At 33.0% G+C, this 19,776-nt stretch overlaps 1 protein-coding gene across 9 annotated transcripts in view; it reads right to left on the bottom strand.

Annotated features, from left to right (window-relative positions):
• The window catches only part of LOC145245968 (eukaryotic translation initiation factor 2D-like), a 127,915-nt gene that overhangs the window by 38,850 nt on the left and 69,289 nt on the right, over nt 1–19,776 (bottom strand). For all 9 annotated transcript variants that reach the window (XM_080107751.1, XM_080107752.1, XM_080107748.1 and 6 more), the window contains exons 5-10: nt 13,910–14,017; nt 11,243–11,283; nt 8,164–8,379; nt 6,399–6,516; nt 3,085–3,130; nt 2,216–2,319 (exon numbers count right to left, since the gene is read on the bottom strand). In XM_080107751.1, the coding sequence (XP_079963877.1) occupies nt 2,216–2,319; nt 3,085–3,130; nt 6,399–6,516; nt 8,164–8,379; nt 11,243–11,283; nt 13,910–14,017 (633 nt within the window). The remainder of the gene's footprint in view (nt 1–2,215; nt 2,320–3,084; nt 3,131–6,398; nt 6,517–8,163; nt 8,380–11,242; nt 11,284–13,909; nt 14,018–19,776) is intronic.

The raw sequence follows: 19,776 nt of genomic DNA, 5'->3' as shown, positions 1-19,776 counted from the left end.
ATCATTTGACCAAGCCTTACAAAATTAGTCAAAATATCAGCAATGGTTTAACTTAAAACTAATTGAATTTTGGAATATTGAGGTCAAAGGTCAAGGGAAAGTCACACATTTAGTAATAACCTTGGTTCTGTTCATCAGAGATTCACTACTTGGCCCATATTGTAGCCAATTAAATCTCGCATTTTGTATGTCCTTGATCTATGATATTTATTTTGTACATTTTGTTCCAAGTCAAAATTTTGACAGAATTTCAACTTCTTTCAGGTAAGACTTTGACCCATCCTTACATTGTTAAGCGGACGTATGCAGTCTCTAAAACGACTTTTGTTTTCGTTGTATATGTGACTGTATGGTTTGTAATTTTTGAGATAGAACTGATTGTGAACTTTGAAGAATATTTCTTGAAGACAAACTGATTTTGGTTACAGTTTATGAAATTCTTGCAGTTAATCTTAATTTCTCTGCAGTTCCATTGTATGAAGGTTGTGTAGTGATATTGGACAAGTGTGCAAAAGTAATGCTAAAAACAGAAGTTTTTCACATCGGTTGAGAGTAAAAGCAAAATGTTAATTTTCATTACAAGTTAAAAATGTCAGATTTAGGGTGACACCATAGACAGGAAGTTTGAAGTGACACGTAATGTATAATCTGATCAAATTGTTTTATTTTTTTCTCAGAGCCACAGAAGAGAGATATGAGTTTGGGGGTAGAATCCTATGTATATTGGAAAAGAAAAATATGAAAGTCTTGGTAAACCTCAAATGATCCTGTGCAGTCTTTATAACTGCTATTATTAAAAAGACAGACTGCAACAAGAGAAAAAAGCATCACTATGGCATGTCAACAAAACAACAATCCAACTGTGTATATTTTAAGACAGAGATATTTTGTTGCAGTTAGGAATCAAATAATTGGTTTATCATAATATTATAGTCATATTATGTGTTTTGGTTGTATCGTTTGTGTTCATTAATTGGTGTTGACTCTGGGTTATAGTTTATTATTCTTTTTTTTTTTCATAGACAATATAAGGAGATGTGTGCCAAACCTTGTTGGTTTGGTCACATTAAAAAAAAAAATGATGCATGTTCTTTGATTAGTAGATGGAGAACTCAAATTATATAAAGGCAGTAAGTCATATTTTAAGATACCGTTTTATTTTCTTTAAATTATTCAGCAAGGGATTTTTATCCTCAGCCTCCAAAATCAACAGAGATTAGAGCATTTCTGTAATGATTTAGTCCCTGTTGATTGCATTATAGTATTGTTCCTGTGCAATTCTTGGAGGTCCACTCTCCCAGGCTTTGCATTCTCTCTTTGAGAAGAGGGTTAGTTTATTGCTAATCACCTGAGGCGTCTTTACCAAAGAATGTCGATGGGACTACCTAGGCACTTTTTGCAAGTCAAATTGTTTCTCTTCAGGGGGTTCTGACTTCTCAATTCCACTTTCCAACACTAGTGTCTAAGTTTTTGCAATGGGAGAGAACTAAATGCAACCCCTTTACTTTATTTGAGTCATTATTTAAAATTGTTGCCATTGTAAAAATCTTCTTAAGCAGAATAATTTTTTCCAATATAACTGAAGACATTTTGGTATAGTAAAGAATAGAGAATACTGGAAGGAAAAAAGACAAAATCTTTAGGCAGAATCAAATATTGATGTGTCAGATGCAATGCTATTTGGGGTTGAATTCTAAAATTTGAGATAACATTACAGATTAGAAAGGTAAAATCATTTGAGCCTTTGTTCAGATTAAGATTCCTAAATAAAAAAAAGGGATTTTTAGCAAGTGCATTTCAAAATAAAAATGAGATTCTACTTGTTCTGATGATTACATGTAATTAACCTGGAAAAATATCTGCAGAATAATAATTAAAAAAATGTATTTTAAAACAGGAATTCATTTTCCTAAAAAAATTTAACATAGAATGAATTCACACTTTCAAACCAGATTTTTATTTTTTTGTCAGGATCAATAACTTGAAATTGAACAAAAAAAGAAATGGTCACAGTTGTCTTTGTAATGCCCTAGTCAGTTCTTTCGACTTCCCCTAGGGCCATCTCAATCTAAGTTTGACCAATGCCAGCAAACAATCTTAAAAAATATGAATAACAAAGTGGATTCAATTGCCTGTTCAGCGAATCTGTTGTGTGTGCCACAATTCAATGTAAAATCTTGCAATATACGGGGAACCTGAAAGAAAACAAACTTACTCTGGATGTGTCTTATCAAACCAATCAATAACATCAACACCTTTGCTTTTTTCTGTCACTCGGATGAACTCCTTAGCCTGCATCATCTGTAGGAATTTTGAGAACTTTATAAAAAAAAAAAAAAAAAAAAAAGGGAAAAAAAAATAAATCATCCTCCACAAGATCAATGTATTTTTGTATATAAATTAAATCAAAATTATTAATAACTCAAGACAAGTAAAATTAATTTCCTAAAGCACTTTTATGTTTGCTTACAAAGATTAAAATAAAGATATAATAATACTAAACCTTTTATCTAGAATCTTTATTCCAGTTTTGATCAAAATTCATTGCATGATTTTGATTCTAGAAAATGTCTAAAATTTAATGGTTAAATTTAATATAGAATCTTAAATTCAACAAATCTGGTTTAATTGGCGTCTCATGACTATGGATCAAATTCAATGCAAATATTTGAATTTTTAAATGGGAGTTTGTGCCCATAATATGCCTTCTGACAGTCTTTTAAAATACTCCAAAAAAACAGAAATTTGAGGAATATCAATTCAATTTATTATACCTTTTGTTAAAATTTAAAAAAGACCAGAGGCATCTGAATTTTTACCAAAGGCTCCCACCCATTTTTACCCCATTTACAAAAAAAAAAAAAAACTTAATTAAACTAAATAGTACCCACATTACGCCTATAACACCTTTGTTTCAAAATTCAGAATGAATTAATAATTAATTTAGGAAGAAGTCTTATACAAATACATAAATATATAAACTTTATACAGACAGATTTTATTAAGCTCATTTTCAATATGAATCCTATGAAAATCAATAAAACAAGGTTAAAAAATATCAGATTATAAATTCAATAAACATACCTTTTTATAAGAAGATTTCTTTATTTCTAACGTCTGTCCAGGTAAACTGGAATTAGAAAAAGAAAAAAATGTAGATCTTAAAAATGAATTCATTCATTCATTCATGCAATTTAAAAGCTTTTATTAGAGATATCCAATAAAACCTTTAAAACTGCCAATGGGTTTCCTTGCGTTTCCATGCACGAGTTACTTGCCTGAGTTAAACAGACACTGAATGATGCAAGAAACAGCCACATGGAAAAAGCAACGATGAAGAATGAAGATCAGACCATACACAGACTTTTATTAATTGAATGTGTTTTTTGATCACACACCAGAAATAATCTATAGTTGTAGCAAGTATATGTTTTAACGTTTATTCTGTTGAAAATGTTGCAAACAATGCTCTGAATCATCAATATATTGTTTTTGGATTGACTGTGAGCAAATGCAGCACCCACTTTCTTCTTGACAAATGTTCATACAAAATAGTGAATACACTACCTTCTGATATCTTCAAGTCCGGGTATTTCACAAATTCAATTGACAATCGACCAAAATTAATTTGTGAACCTTTTTAATGAATTTTTAGATAACTATCAAATTCAGGCAATTTGTCAGCATTATTTGTGCATGATCGCATTTAAAATCAGTATATAATGTTTTGATCGTTTCTGATAGTGCAGAGTTCAAATAATACTTATCAAACCATTGTTTTGCTTGAATAGTATTCCCCACCATCAGAAATCAATGCTTTATAAAGACACAAAACTTCAGGTTTTATTTTCTATGAGGAAATAACTGAGTGGGAAGAATATGGTTTGCGCCATGAAAATTTGTGGTTATCATTACTGCTAATTGAAATTGCAGTACATCTTTTTTTTTCATCATTTTTATTAAAATATCTTATCGAAAAATGTATTGTATGATATTATTAGATGTTACAACATTTCAATATTTCCAAATTAAAATTGAAAATAAACTTAGAAAGATATAATAAAATAATGTAAAATACGGCTATCTTATTAAACCTTATTCTCAAGTGTTCTTTAGCCTCATCCCACTTTCTGATCTAGGATCTGTTCTATCCTCAGAGGAAAATCCTTCTTGAATGGGAAAATATTTGTTCCATCTATGATTCCCCTTTTTGAAGAGCTGGATACCCTCACATAAAAAACGACTATGTGTCTAACTTTCGCCTCTTGGGGAGGGAAGTAAAAAAAAAACCAAAAACACAATTTTAAAACTTAAAACAAATTATCACTGACTATTTTTTTATTAAACAAGTCTATTTGAATGTGTTAAAATCATTAGTTTAAAATATACCGAAATTACAACGGTAATTATTAAAATCAGTTTTTTTAATAACTAAATCTATTTTAATAAAAATACAATACATTTAATTATGTTTTACATTATTAAAGAAGCATTATTAATAGGCAAACAGTCATTATTTATATTTTAAAATTAAATATTTTATAATATTTCATTTTTTGTATCAACTTTTATTTGATTTAAGAATAGTATAGATAGTGCATATAAAAAATATTTTCACACATATTTACTATGTTTATTTTCTCCAAAATATGGTTTTGATTTTACTATTATGATTCATTTTACGGTTATAGTCAGCTAATGTACTTCCTAATTTCCAGCAGAGCACTACCAGAAGTGATGACACGGCAAATCAATTTCTCTCGCTTTCTTTTCTCATGCTTATATTTGTGCATGTATTTTTTTTTCTGATCTTTCTTTTTTATTTAATAATCATTGAAAAGTTTTTCCGGCCTTATTTTAATCAAGAATTATTGAAATTAGTTTTTTTTTTTTTTAAAGAATTATTGAAAACATTTTAAAATCTTTTTAATTATTAATGAACTATTTAGTTTTTAGTTTATGAATTAATACCAACCATGGAACTGTGCATCACCAAAACAGTAATTAAACAAAATTTTGAACACTTTTAGTACAATGTGATGGTTAGCAAGGTGTGGCTTAATAGCCAACAAACAAATCTGCTGAAAGTGTCCTGATCAAAGGAGAATGAAAATTCAATGCAGAGAAGGCAAAAAATATGTTGATGGGTATTGTTGGGCTTGCCCCAAATGCAAGAACACATTAAATATAAGAGCAAGTTCATTTTTTGAAGGTAGTCGCCCAAGGCTACATGCCAATAATTCAACAGTACATTCAGCCAGGCACATGAATTGTGGCAGATGGTTGACGTGCCTATAATGAACTACTGAACCATGCTGAGGTAAACCACAGATATAACTTTATTGATCCAGATGACCCTACTATTCACACAAATCGTGTGGAAGGTAGCTGGAGTCTGTGTAAAGTTAAAGTCAGGGCCATGAGAGGGACTAACAATGCAAACTTTGATAGTCATTTGCAAAAATTCTTGTGGGAGCAGAGAATCAAAACCAACTATCTTGGAAACATTTTTTTATGATTTTTGAAATTTTGTTATTTTGATTTCAATAATTTTCTTTTTATAATTTCATAAACATACATAAAACTTCAAATAAAATAAAAACTTTTACTTTTTTAATTTTGTTATTAAAAATGCAAATAAGGACTAAGTGTGTTACTTTTATCTGTATAATTTTGTTAATTTTTATTATATTTTTTCAATAATGTCCTTTTCTTATATTTTATTTCAATAAATCGCTTCATAATAGAAATACCGAAGAAATGTGAAGGAACTGATTTGCCTTGCCACTGGTTTTGGTAGCTAAAAAGAAGTTAGGAAGTACGTTATCTGACTATAACCCAAATTACAGTGGGAATTTGACAGAATTCCTGATTATTTTAGTTTTTAAATTTATTTCTTCAAATAAAATTTTGAAGAAAAATATTTTGTATATTATATATATATCACAGCTTGACCTACACGAGTAATTATAATAATTTATAAAACAGAATAGAAGGTAAGAATGGTTTCCATTTCATGTAAAGACATAATATTTCATTATTAGATAAAAAATACCCAGTCAATGACCAAATTGAGTTTACGATAAAGAGTGTACCAGCCATATATGATAAATAAACTTGCCTGTAAACAAATAAGAAACTAAAGTTAAGATAAGACCATAGTCACCTAATAATGATTTGACTCTAGTGTCAACCTCCATATGTGAAACAAATACTCTTATTAAATAACCAATCATAGGAGAGCAGAAAATGTGACAAAACTTGTTATTAATTAGTCAATTGTAAATGAGAGAGAGTAACTTAAACTCACTTTATAAAGAAAACTTGCAATTAGGAGGCAGAAACCCCACTTGAAAACGATCTCAATAAAATAGAGAGTAATACAAAGAAATACAAACCAAAATGCTTTCATATGGTTCCGATAAAAGTTGACTGTTGTTATTGGAAGATCTTTCTCTTTCAACCTTGTTTTCAAAGCACAGAGGAAACAGTTCAATAGTAATTCATCCATTTCCTCTGAAAAAATTTTGAAGTAAAAACAATGTACTCATGTACATGACAGAAAAAAGTTATAAACAAAAAGTAGATTAAAAAAAAAAAAACAGGAAAAATTAACCAAAACCTAAAGACAGTGAGTCAACTACAATAACTATTAGGCCAGCTTGCCATGATCTTTAAGAAGTATTTTCAAACCTGCTTATTCTTAACATAAGGAACCTGTCATGTGAACGATTTGCACATGTGCAATCGTGAAACAGTTGACAAACAGATAAAAATCCAATCCTCCCCGCCCTCACCAATTTTTTTTTTAATTGCAAATTTATTGGTTATTTTTAATTTAGCTTAGTTTGGCAATTTATCATGAAGAGACAGATATCTGAACAGCATCTGTAAAGTGCAAATGTGCGGTCAGTTTACTGAGAGAAACATTTGATGAACAAATAATTTCACAAAGTGGACCTGTAAACTGACCATCTCATTCATGTGATTTAACTCCATTAGATTATTTTCTTTAGGGATATGTAAATCATATATCGATGCTGATAAACGAGACACAATAGACCACTTTAAGACAAGACTTGATGTGTAATTGCCAAAATACAGTCTAATTTAATGCATAGAGTTTGTGAAGATTACATCACAACCTGCAAGGCGATATATCCAAAATTGTATCTAAATTATGAATGCCAAAAAAATTAAGCTTTGGAATAAACCACATATTTATATAATAAAAATATTTTTTGTGATATATTTTAATTTTAAGTTCACCACTTCTAAAAAACACCATTTATATTTTGAGCTGAATTTCATTATTGTTTATTGCTCATCAGATTACATTATTGATGACTTCTGAACATTGTGGAGGACAATTTCATTGGATTTATTGACTTTTTGGATTTTACAATAACCCATTCACACTTGAGATAACTAGCTCTTCTATGTGAATATTACAGTTTCATTAATCATTTGATTTTTCAAATGTTAAAATTTTTGTGCTAAAGCCCACACTTGGATTGTTTACACCTGGATTCCAGATTCTTGTTTTGGCATCATAGATTAGTTTTTCTGCAATTAATTTTATTCACTGGCTAACTGATTGATTGGTTGATTTTAATTTATGTATTCTGTTGAAAATGCGTTGTTTTTGTTTTTTTTTCACTAATGCTTATCCTCATTATATGAAAAGAGCATATTTTTAAAAATCCATGGATTAAGGATTTCCATTATCATAATTCCTTGTTTGAATTTAATGGATTAATAAATATTGCAATTTATTCAATTTTATTTTCATCATCTATTTTCCTATATTTTTTTTTAACTGCTCTACCCAGTATATTGAGATTTTAATTATCTTGATAGGTTCCAATTTTGAAGATAATGGATATATTTACCTTTGCAATTTTGTATATATATATATATATATATATATATATATATATATATATATATAAAATGAGCTATTAGCTATTACATTAATAAAAGCTGCCTTTTTGTTGTCATATTCATAATATTTCAGTAACTGCACTTTCCAACCTTCTTCCAACATAATTTATTGAAATTAAAATTCTGACTGGCACATGAATCATCATGGGTAATATAGGCAACATGAAAACCAAACTGTTTCTTTGTATACGTTCAACTGTGAATATAAAGATTTCTTACTTTGGGCATTCAGCTGTTCATCCTCAGAGTCTTCATCTTCCTTATGACAGTCTTCTTCCTCCCTCTCTTCCTCTTTGTCCTTTTGCTCTAGATCACAAGTAGCCGATTCCTCGGCCGTATCTGTGATGGTCAAATTATTCATTTCTTCCGTTTCTGACTGACTGCTCTCTTTACTTGTACAGTTTGTGTCTTCTTCAGAGTCAGAACTATCCACTTCTGAAATGGAGAGAATAATTAAAAACAAAAAAAATTAATAACTAAAGAAATTTCAAACATTTAATGTACAAAGTTGTCTGGTTTATTACATTAATTTTCATTGAGGTTCATTATCAATATTGGCCTTTGAAATGAAAGTTTCTGTTGCTCATTATGGTTGATCAACAACAGTTTGAAATTCATGTTATATATAATGAGAAAAAGCCTAGGCTAATAAGAAAGAACAGATAAACACAACATGGACTTTAACTGATTGTTATACAAACAATTTCATTTAACTTAAAAGGAAGTTGCTATTAGTTAATGAAAAAAATGGTAAGAGAAAGGGTTATTGAAGAGTGTGATGTGAGTCCCTTGTGAAGATAACTGGAGTGGGATTGTTTGCGTGGAATTTATCACATGACATGATATGAAAGTGGTGTTAGACCATGTGAAAGGCTATCATTTGTAATGAAGACCCTGCTTGTGCAAATCCAAGGTTTTGGAGTTGCTTGCATAGTTTCTTGATAAAAATATTTTCTTGAAATGTTTTGAATCAGCAATGTAGATGACCGAGTTGTCGAGAACCCTTGGTCCAGCAACCAGGATCAAATTTGGTTGTTTTCTTGTATCTGAGTAGTGGTTTTGACTAACAGGGATTCATTTGGCAGCTGCCAGTGCTTCCTCAAGTCTTCCTCCTCGATTGTTGAGGATGGGTTGATTTATACATCATGCAGATGTAGTTGTAGACATGAATAAGCTTGCATGATAATGGATTATTTTTATATCAGTTGGTGTTATTTTCCACGTCTTTGATTGATGGTGAGGAGTTATCTGTTTAGGGATGCATTCATTTGTCCATTTTGATTACTCTGTATAAATCTGTGGATAAATTCAATTAAAATTATATTCTCATGGTGTTTTGTGAATTAGTTATTCGTGCAAAATATGGCTTGTCAGATTTTAGAAACTAATGTCCTTACTTTGGAGTTGATCAATTTTAAGTTGACCAAGTCCTTTTGAGTATTTTTTCATTGCTAAAATGGATTATGTACTTGTCTCGATAATGTGGACATAAAAAAAATATAGTCTCTGGCATTTTTGTGTCAGTTATACTTGATCAGGTTATAATCAATACGTTTCATCTCCTAGCACTGCTATTGCTGTTGCTAATCTACATTCTTGTCACAATTGCTACTGCTGATAATTTGCTGTTTACATTTTTTACTTGTAAATTGAAAGAGATGTTATTTTGCAATATAGCATTCAGATTTTATGGTTCAGAGAGTACAACTGCCAGTAACAGTTATTTAAGAGTTTTCTCACTCCTAGATCGTCTACCAAGACCTCCAAATCTAGTCAACCCTACTGTTTCATATAAATGTAAAAAGCAAGACAATGAAGATGGATGAGAATTCAGATGTGGAGAGAATATATCTGGATGGCAAAGTTATTGAGGTTGTTCAGAATTTTTGTTACCTTGGTAATACCATTGAAACACACAATGTAACAGGTACTAGTGTGATTGCAATGATGGAAAATGGTATAGAAATAAATCAAAGGATTTACACTATGAGTTTTAAAGACTGAAAAAGATTAAATCTGGACAATATATGAAGATGTGTGCAGCACTGGAGACTTTAATTGTATGGCCACATTGAAAGAATGGATGAGAGTAAATGTAGAACAGTTGAGTTATATGGTTCAGTTTACAGGAAAGATCAAGAAAAACATGAGGAAGTGATAAGAATGAGCTAGAGAGAAAGAGGGATAAATAAAGACCTGGTCAGAGATAGTTTAGTGTGGTAGTCCATTTCTAAAAGCTGTCTAACACATGGCAGCATACAAAATGGAAGTTGAACTGCATATGATGATGTATAATGATACTACAATTTTTTGTTGCTTGTTTGATGTTGTTTCCTGGTCAGTCTTTGGTAGTATACAGAAGACGCCATAAGAAAGAAAACGTACAATTTGCTTTTTGTAAAAATAGGTTAGGGGAAGATTGAATTTGATTGTCACTCAATTACCTGTGAATATTTGTGGATATGTTTACAGGCTTCAAGCTCACATCAGTCTATATTGGGCTTAACTAAACTCATCAAGTCTTCTTACTGTCGTCCCATGTTTTTTCTGTGTACTTTTTTTTTAACTATCGTTTATGTTATCCACATTTTTTGCACTAACTCCAATTTGAAGATTTTTGCAAATAACATTTGTTTATCAAATTTCTAATAACTTACTTGCCCTATTTTAACAACCTCATCTGTTTTGTCTATTGACTTATGTCATGATCCAAAGTCCTAAAATTGCATTTCCAAAATTTCTAAACAAACTAAGTTTTCCTAATTTGCTAACTTTTTTCAAATATTTCAGATTTGCTTTAAATTTGATCCATAGTTATTAATACAGCAAAATTCTTTGAATTTCAATTTCTTCTTAAGTTTAGTCTTAAATTTGACACATTTTTGAGAATCAAAATCATATGGATTTTGATCAAAATTAGAGCAAGGATTTTAGACACAAGGTTTAGTATCATATCTCAACTTTAATCATCTAAGGGGACATAAAATTGATGCAAAACGGTCCTGTTCAGGGAAGTTAATTTTAGGTATTCTTCAAGTTAATAAAATGACAACAACAATAAAAAAGAAGAAAAGAGAGAACGAACTGCTGTTACACATCATCAAACCAACAAGACTTCAACTGTTGGTGTGGTAAGTTGTTGTTCAGATAATCTATTACGATTGAAATATTCGTAATCAGTAAGAGGTGGGGAGATTGTGGAGTCATACCTTCATAATTGACCACAACTACATGCAATAGGAATTCTATTCAGCTTGGATGATTCCATTATTCAAGACAATACTAAAGGCGCACTTACCTTGCGGTATATGTGGAGGTTTTGATTTGTCCCCAGCAGCCCTAGAAGAAATAAAGTAAATATTCTATCAGCACAAAGTAATAAGAATTTACATACACACAAACAAAAAAAAATCAAATAATTTCAGTGCTTTCTTTATAAATCCTATTTAAAACAAAACAAAACAAAAACTTTGGTAAATAAAACTGACTAAAAATCAATATACTCTACTAGCACACTGCCCGGCGTTGCCCATGCTTAAATATGATATTTTAATTTATGCATATTTCGTATTTATCATTATAGAGCTAATCCTTTATTGATTATTATATTGCACCCAATATATAGGAGTGATTTCAAAAGTTTTAAAAAGAAATATGACAAGGCCACAGGGGAGACAACCGAAGCTGGCTTCCACGACATTATATATACAAATGTAATTAAATTTGGGCATATTTTATTGGTTTGAAAATATAGGTTCTTTTTTACCAATTGTCATAAAATTTTAACCATAGAATAGTCTGCAAATTTTCATGTAGTTTTATACCATATAGCCAAAGATATGAGCATTTCAATATTCAATTTGACTACCAGTATATATATTGGCAAAAATAAAATACTGTCATGTTCAGATAAATTTTTTTAATGGTACAAAATTTTATCATAAGACATTGATTGAATTTTTTGAAATTTAGAATGGTGAAAAAAAGATAATTAATTTACTAAACTGGTTTTCCATATACACTCAGGTTATATTTTCACTAAAATCATAAATACAGTTTTTCTTTTTTGTTGTTAATAAACACACTTGGACACTGATGTTTATATAAAAGATATATTTAAAAGAGAGATAGTCACATAAAACAAAGCAACACTCCAATTGTGTGTGTGAGTGAGTGAGAGAGATAAATAGGTGGACAGCTTGTCTTATTACATCTGGCCACACTGAGGATACTCATCAAGCATGTCCTTCCTCATTAAAATTGCACTAACTAAAAGTTATGTGATTTGCGTCCAGTACAACCTCTTATGACCTCCAACCTTTACATCAACTCATTTGCTATTATTCAACAGAGTAAATAACATTGAATAAAAAATTAGTACACTGCAGTTAAAAGATACAAAATATAGTAAAAATGCAGACCAGTGAGAAGGTAGCAAAAAGAAAAAAAGAAAATACAGCAGAAGAAATGGGAAGGGGCACCAGTAAATCACATTTAGTCCCAGAAGTCACTTCTTTTGCTGGCATAAAATTTTAATGATCAAATAGAAATTGTTTCTCAGACTTTTAGATCAAACAATAATTATAACAGAAACTGTCACTTATTCAAGCCAATGTATATTCGGCACTATTTATATGAAGCTGAACTATAGGTCTTTAGTAAATGATTTAAATTGTTTAGTCAGCAAATATTTTTACAATATTCATTTTCATGGGATCACCAGGGACCAAATTAGTACATTCCTATAGTTGTTTCAAAACGACTAAAAGTAGGTCAGCTTTCTTTTTCCTTATATTATAGTGAACCAATTGAAAGAAGAGTCTGTCGGAGGTAGAAGTGGGGGCTGTCAGAGAGAGAAGTTTTATAAGAAAGATATTATACACTCTTTTTTTTGTTTGTCATCAATGCCCCCATGTGTATAATGCCAGGTAGCTCTCTTAGTTTTATAGAGATGACTCCTATTGGCTAAGTATTATTAGTAACTAGTGGGGAGTTACCCGGTGTTGCCTGGGTGTTTGTAGGTGTGTGTGTGTTGGGAGGGGTGGGGGGTGGGGCTTTTGATTAAAAAAGAAAAAATAGGAAGGTTGGCTCGAAAACAAATATTAAAAAAAACGGACAAAAACAAAAAACAAAACCAGTGAAAAAAAAGTTTTTGTGTGTGTTGGGGGGAGGGGTTAGATCCAAACCTTATGTTAAACTTCTTTTAAAAATCAGAAAAAAAAAAAAACAAAAAAAAAACAGCAAACATGGTGTAAAAAGAAAAAGTAAAATTTAAAAATCTTGTTTAAAAAATGGGGAAAAATTTTTTTTTAAAGTTTTGGTAGGTAGGTAGGTAGGTAGGATCGAACCCGGAAAGTTAAGGCGAAAAACTTGACAACTTATTGTTTGCCCATGAATGGAAAGTAATTGAAAACAATTTCATTTTAACGTTTATAAACTGGCAGGTGGTGGCGAATTTAATTAGGTCAAAGGAAATTAAATTTTGCACTTAATGTTAACTGCAGAATAGTTCTTTTGGGTTTGTTTTTTACCCAACTTTGTCTAGTTTCTCTCCAACGTGTTGGGGAAAACCAGCTCCCCTTTATTAGGGAAGTGTCCAAATGAAAGCAATTGTCTGATATGACAATTTTCACCAACAGTGACCAAACGTCCATTGCTTTTTGGATGTTCCCGACCCGTAGGCCAAGAACTGTCCTTTAGTTGCACATCAGTTTCGCTTTTATACGAAAAAGCTAAATCAACACGAGAGGGGCCGAAATAGCAAGAATTGTGTAAAAGTTGATGTAAATAAATCTAGACGTGACGCACATTTGCAAATCCTAGATATTATTATCTAGGGGGTATATAAACAGTTCTAAGTGATAATAAACCCCCACCCCAAGAAGCCCAGCAAAAAAGCCTTCATTGGACATACAAAAACTTACGCACCCATTTTGCCTTTTATATATATATATATGATAATTACCATAATTCATCTCCAAAATAATGTATGATATTAATTCCTTTGCCTTTCATGTTACTGTCATACATGTCTCTCCCAGACATGAGCATCTGGCCAACAGCCACAGGAGCTCTGCAATGAAATTAAAACGATGATAGTAAAATGTTACACAAAATATTGATATATTTTTACTTTTTTTTTATTTTAATTCATTAACAAATAAATAGTTCTGCAAACATTTTTGATTATAGTCAATGAATCTGCAAACATTTTTGATCATGGTTAACTCTTAATGAATTATTAATTGGTGCTTCTCCAGAATTTGAATCTAATGAAACCAACATTTGGCAAACTAAATCTAAAACTTAGGTTAGGATTGATTCAGGATTATGTTATGGTTAGAATTAAAAAAAAAAAAAAAGAGCAGTTCAGTTTAAATCTTTGAGAAGTACTAATTGATTTTTCATTTACTCACCCCCCCCCTTCTGAATTTACAAATTTATCCCTCTCTTTTCAAACCTTTTTGTGTTATTTAATGCTGAAATAATATCTATTCAAAACGATTTGATGAATACAAGTTGTTATTGTACCTATAGCTGGGGAAGGTTTTTTTTTTTGTTAATAGAAATCATTTGAGACAAGGCAAGAAGCCACTTGATGTAAGGAGCTAACAAGAACAAAAGATGACTACTGTAAAGACAAAAGATGCTTAGTGACCTTAGTCGTAAAAACACCAAGGTTGTAGATAGAAGGAAAACAGTGAACAGGAAGAGAATTCCGCAACCTTGCAGTTCTCGGAAAGAAGCTACTGGAATAAGAAGCTGTATTAAAACAGTGAATTGATGGAGAACTCTTGACTAATGAGTTTGAACAAAGAAATGAGTTGGAACAAAGAAAGCATGGAATAGATCAGACAATTCTGAGAAATACATGCCATAATAGTATTTTTAGAAAATGCCGGCAACTAACGAAAAAAAAAAAAAAAAAAAAATGCCGGAAATTATTCTCTAGAGTAGATAAACTTAGGACTTTATAAAAAAAAAAAAAAAAGCTAGAATTTTTTTTTTTTTTTTTTTTAACAAAAAAAATGTAAATTAGATATTGTTTACACATAGAAGCGTTACGACTTTTATTCTATAGATAGGCACTCGACCAAGTCATCCGGAAGTAGAAATCTCCTGTCACTCTAGTAAGCCATATGCTAGCTAACAGTTGATAAAAAAACCGCTGGCGGAATCTCTAGTGCAAAAACGTTAAGTATTTTTATTTTTTATTTTTATTTTTTTATTTATTTATTTTTTTTTCTAAACTAATCCTAAATGTTTTGTTACATTGTTTTAAATTTACTTTTCGTGTTTTATGTATTTTGTCTGTATTTCTCCTGTCTTTTTGTCTTTATTCCGTCTTATCCGTCCCCCCCTCCTGCTACAAAGCTGAAAGATGAAAACAAACAATCAAAATGCCGGCAACTAACGAAAAAAAAAATGCCGGAAATTATTCTCTAGAGTAGATAAACTTAGGACTTTATTTAAGTAGTATACTTAATATATACTATTACTGCAAGCTTGCCTGTATTGAAAATTCTTTCTTCTTGTTTTCGAATCCTACCTTATATAGTTAGCCTTATGTTCAAGTACATTCGAAATATAATACAGTGCAAAGAAAGTCACTCATGAAAATAGACCTCCGAAACTAAAACCTTGAATAATTATTTAAGCTCTAATGTAAATTAATATTAAGCAGTCTTTACAAATTGATAAGAGTTAATTATTGGATTTTAATTAATTATAAGATGAAACTTTAATGATTCAAACTAGATAGATAACCGACAAACTTCCACCCATTAATATGGGAGGGGAGATTATCACCAAAAGTGTCATGAATTATTAAGTTCGCACCGGACTTACTACTTAGATATAAGTCACTTGTACCCATTCCCCTTTCTCCTCCTCCCCCCCCCCTTTTTTTTTTTTTTTTTTTTTTTTTTTAAATGGAGAGTAGATAATACAGTGGATGTGTTATCGGCAGCTCCAGTAACTCTCGCTTCTCCTATTTTGTCATTCAGTCCTCATTCAATAAGTGATGTTTCTGACAAAGGGTGAAGAAAAAGCTGCTTAAAGGTCGGTACTACTTGGTGACCAGTAGTCTGAGATGTCGGATATTTTTCTGTCTTTGTCTGTCCTTGTTGCCATGTCACTAGTAAGGGTGCTGGAGGTAAACGTTTTGTCTGGGCTGACGTTATCCGCCTGATAGTCAGGGACCCGAACCTAGGATTAACCACTAAGGAGGCTGTCCTATCAGCAGGCGCAAAGTACTGGGACTGCTGTATTGCCATTTGGTGAGTGGATCTGGACCATGCAGTAGTCTCTGGTGGGGCCTCTCGATGCCATACTAGTGGGTAATTGTTACGGCTTTACCTTTTTGTGTGCTACAAATAAAAAAAAAATTTTTCCAGTCTTTTTCTCTCTTACTTTCCCTCTCTGTACTGCTCTAACCAAGTATGCCGACCTATTCCACAAATCCCAAAACCTCAACATGAAATATCTCCAGAATAAAAACTCGATTAAACCTAGAACCCCATCTTCCAGCGTAGACCCCTACTACCAGGTCTCCTTCTCCAATATCAGGGGTCTACGTTCCAACCTTCCAGAGGTTGAAACCCAATTACAGGAGACGAAACCGGACATATTATTTCTATGTGAAACTGGAATAGGGCCGACCACTTCCCTAGATGAGTTCATAATTAATGGATACTCCAATTTAACAGCTAAATCTGACTCCCAAGATCGCCATGGGCATGGAATATGTGCCTACATTAAGGATGGCTTCCCATGTGGCAGGGATATCTCTAGAGAAGATCCTAATTTACCCTATATGTGCTTCAGTGTTGCACTTGCTAACACCACTGTATTTATATTTGCCCTCTATAGGCCCCACAACAGCGGAGTTACTATCTTTAAGAGGATATCTGAGAAAATAGACCACATACTGTTTCACATCCCTCGGCTAACATCCACATCTGTGGTGACTTCAACAAACAAAATAAGACAGATGATGAGGGGAGGTTTTGTCATGATTTTGCCATTGCTTATGACCTCACTCAGATTGTTCGCGAACCCACCCGTGTGCCCGATACACCCAATCAATATGCAAGCCTCTTAGACCTTTTTCTTTCAACTTCCCCTGAGCTATGTTCATGTACCGTTCATTCTCCTTTAGGATCCTCCGACCACTCCGTCGTATCAGTTAAGATAAAAACAAAATGTAAGAAGCCATCAGACGTACCCCTCCACCGTACTGTATACCGATACTCTATGGCTGACTGGGATAGCTTCCGTACATTCATATCTGATTTACCTCTGCACTCCATGTTTAAAAAGGAAGTGTCCTCTATAGTATCAGATCTGACCGAATGGTTAAATGTAGGCATAGACCAATTCATACCATCTAAAAGATTCCAACAAAAACCTAACAGCCAGCCATGGTTCTCCCCAGAATGTGCTGCTGCTATCGCGCACAGAAATTACTTTTTCCATAACTACCAACGTAGTAGATGCACTGAGACTAAAGCTGCTTTCAGGACTGCCAGCAACCACTGTAAAAGAGTAATAAAAAATGCAAGAGAGCTATATGCCCAGTCTGTTAAATCCAAGGTAGCTGATCAGCGGCTTGGTTCCCACCAGTTTTGGCAAATAACAAATAGGATCTTGAACAGAAGTGTGCGTTCTATCCCAACCATTATCAATGGACCAGAGGTTATCTCGTCAGCATCAGACAAGGCCAAACTACTTGCAAAGAACTTTGCAGCTAATTCTACCCTATGCGACGAAGGCCATCAACTCCCCATATTTCCTCCTATAACACAGAACAAGCTAGGTAACATACAAATATCCGTGCATGAGGTCGCCAAGCTAATAAAAAACCTAGATTCCAGTAAAGCAACTGGCCCTGATGGCATCCCAATTATAGTGTTAAAAAAGCTTCAACCAGAACTTGCTCCCATACTTACGAAACTATTTAAGCGCTGCCTTAAGGAGAAGTGCTTTCCGACTCCCTGGAAGACCTCCTCAGTTTGCCCTGTATTTAAGAATTCAGGTGATAAGTCATCTCCCTCTCAATACAGACCAATAAGTCTTCTCTGTGTTATGAGTAAGTTACTGGAATCAATATTAAATAGAGAAATAGTAAACCACCTCAGCAGGAATAACCTTCTTAGTGACACACAATATGGTTTCCGCTCTGCAAGATCTACCGCAGATGTGCTGACGGTTATATCCCACAGGATTAGTGAATCTCTTGACAAAGGCTTCCTTTCTAGGGCAATTGCTCTCGACATATCAAAGGCCTTTGACAAAGTATGGCATAAGGGTCTACTTCACAAGATTTCCAGCTACGGTATAACTGGAAATGTTTTCTCAATCATTAAATCATTTCTCTCTGATAGGCTCATAAGAGTAGTGGTAGATGGACAAAAATCGGAGGCCTGCAATATAAATGCTGGAGTCCCTCAGGGGTCAATCCTGGGCCCAACTCTCTTCCTGATCTACATCAATGACCTCCCTAAACACATACTTAAATCATTCGTTGACATCTATGCTGATGACACGACCATCTACGGCAACACATCAAAGGCTGTAAATGACGATGTTCTCTCGGATTCTCTCTCCTCTGATCTCGAGCGCGTGGTTCAGTGGGGGAAGATGTGGCTAGTTACCTTTAATGCATCCAAAACCAAACTCCTATCCTTACATCATCAACGCTCTGATCCCCAGCTGACATCAATTGTGATGGATGGCTCTCGTCTGGGTGAGGCCCCGTGTTTTGACAAGCTTCTGGGTTTGACCTTTACTCCTGATCTGAAATGGAACACGTACATCAAGTCTGTTGCCAAGGTCGCAGGAAAGATGGTGGGATCCTTCTACCGCTCCAGAAGATATCTCACTACTGATGCAATTCTCTATCTATATAAAAGCCAAGTACGGCCAAGGATGGAATACTGTTGCCATATCTGGGCAGGAGCTGCCAAAAACAGCCTATCATGCCTTGACAGAGTACAAAATAGACTTCGTGGTTTAGTGGGGGATGCCCTTTTCTCTACCCTGCAACCCCTCTCCCACAGAAGAGACGTTGCGAGCCTATCCTTGTTTTATCGTTATTTTCATGGCAGGTGCTCGTCTGAACTCCAATCCCTGGTCCCCCCTCGCCAATCTTTCACGAAAAACACCCGTCTAGCTGAATCCACTGTGAAAAATTTCCCCCAGTCTATATCTGTGCCTAAATCAAAACGCGGATTTTATGAGCAAAGCTTCTTTCTTAGAACTGCACGCCTGTGGAACTCTGTTCCGTCTGCCTGCTTCCCTCCGGACTACAACTTGGATGTCTTCAAGTCTAATGTTAACAAATTCCTAATAAACCGCCCCCCTAATTAAACACTTCATAAAATCTCCTCACTAACGTTATGTACTTACAATAACCCTTATCCCTGAGTGGCTTCCGGGCCTTGATAAGTGGTGATCACTGTGTAAAAAAAAAAAAAAAAAAAAAGACTGAGACTAGCAGCATCAAGTCTGTGTGTGTGAGAGAAAGGTTGCAGTGAAAAAGAAGGGGGGGGCAATCAAATTACGAATACGTTTCTGCAATTTCTCAAGAACCTTCAAATGAGACACAGATTCACCAGCTCAAATATGACAACAGTACTCCATACATCGTTTGATAGTAGATTTGTAGAGATAAAAAATAGCCTCGAGTGTCAGAAAGTGTTTAGAGTGAGAGAGAGAACCGATTTTATGAGAATCAGAAAAAGCAATGGATTTAATATATGAAATTCAAGTACGATTTAATGAGAAAGAAAATCCAAGAAATTTTAGTGTCGATTTCTCATCAAGAGCAGA

The sequence above is a fragment of the Euprymna scolopes genome, chromosome 23 (assembly GCF_053919585.1).
Source record: "Euprymna scolopes isolate OS-2025 chromosome 23, ASM5391958v1, whole genome shotgun sequence".
Classification (NCBI taxonomy): domain Eukaryota; kingdom Metazoa; phylum Mollusca; class Cephalopoda; order Sepiida; family Sepiolidae; genus Euprymna; species Euprymna scolopes.
The sequence above is the reverse complement of the archived record's forward strand: the minus strand, read 5'-3'. Positions and strand labels throughout refer to the sequence as shown.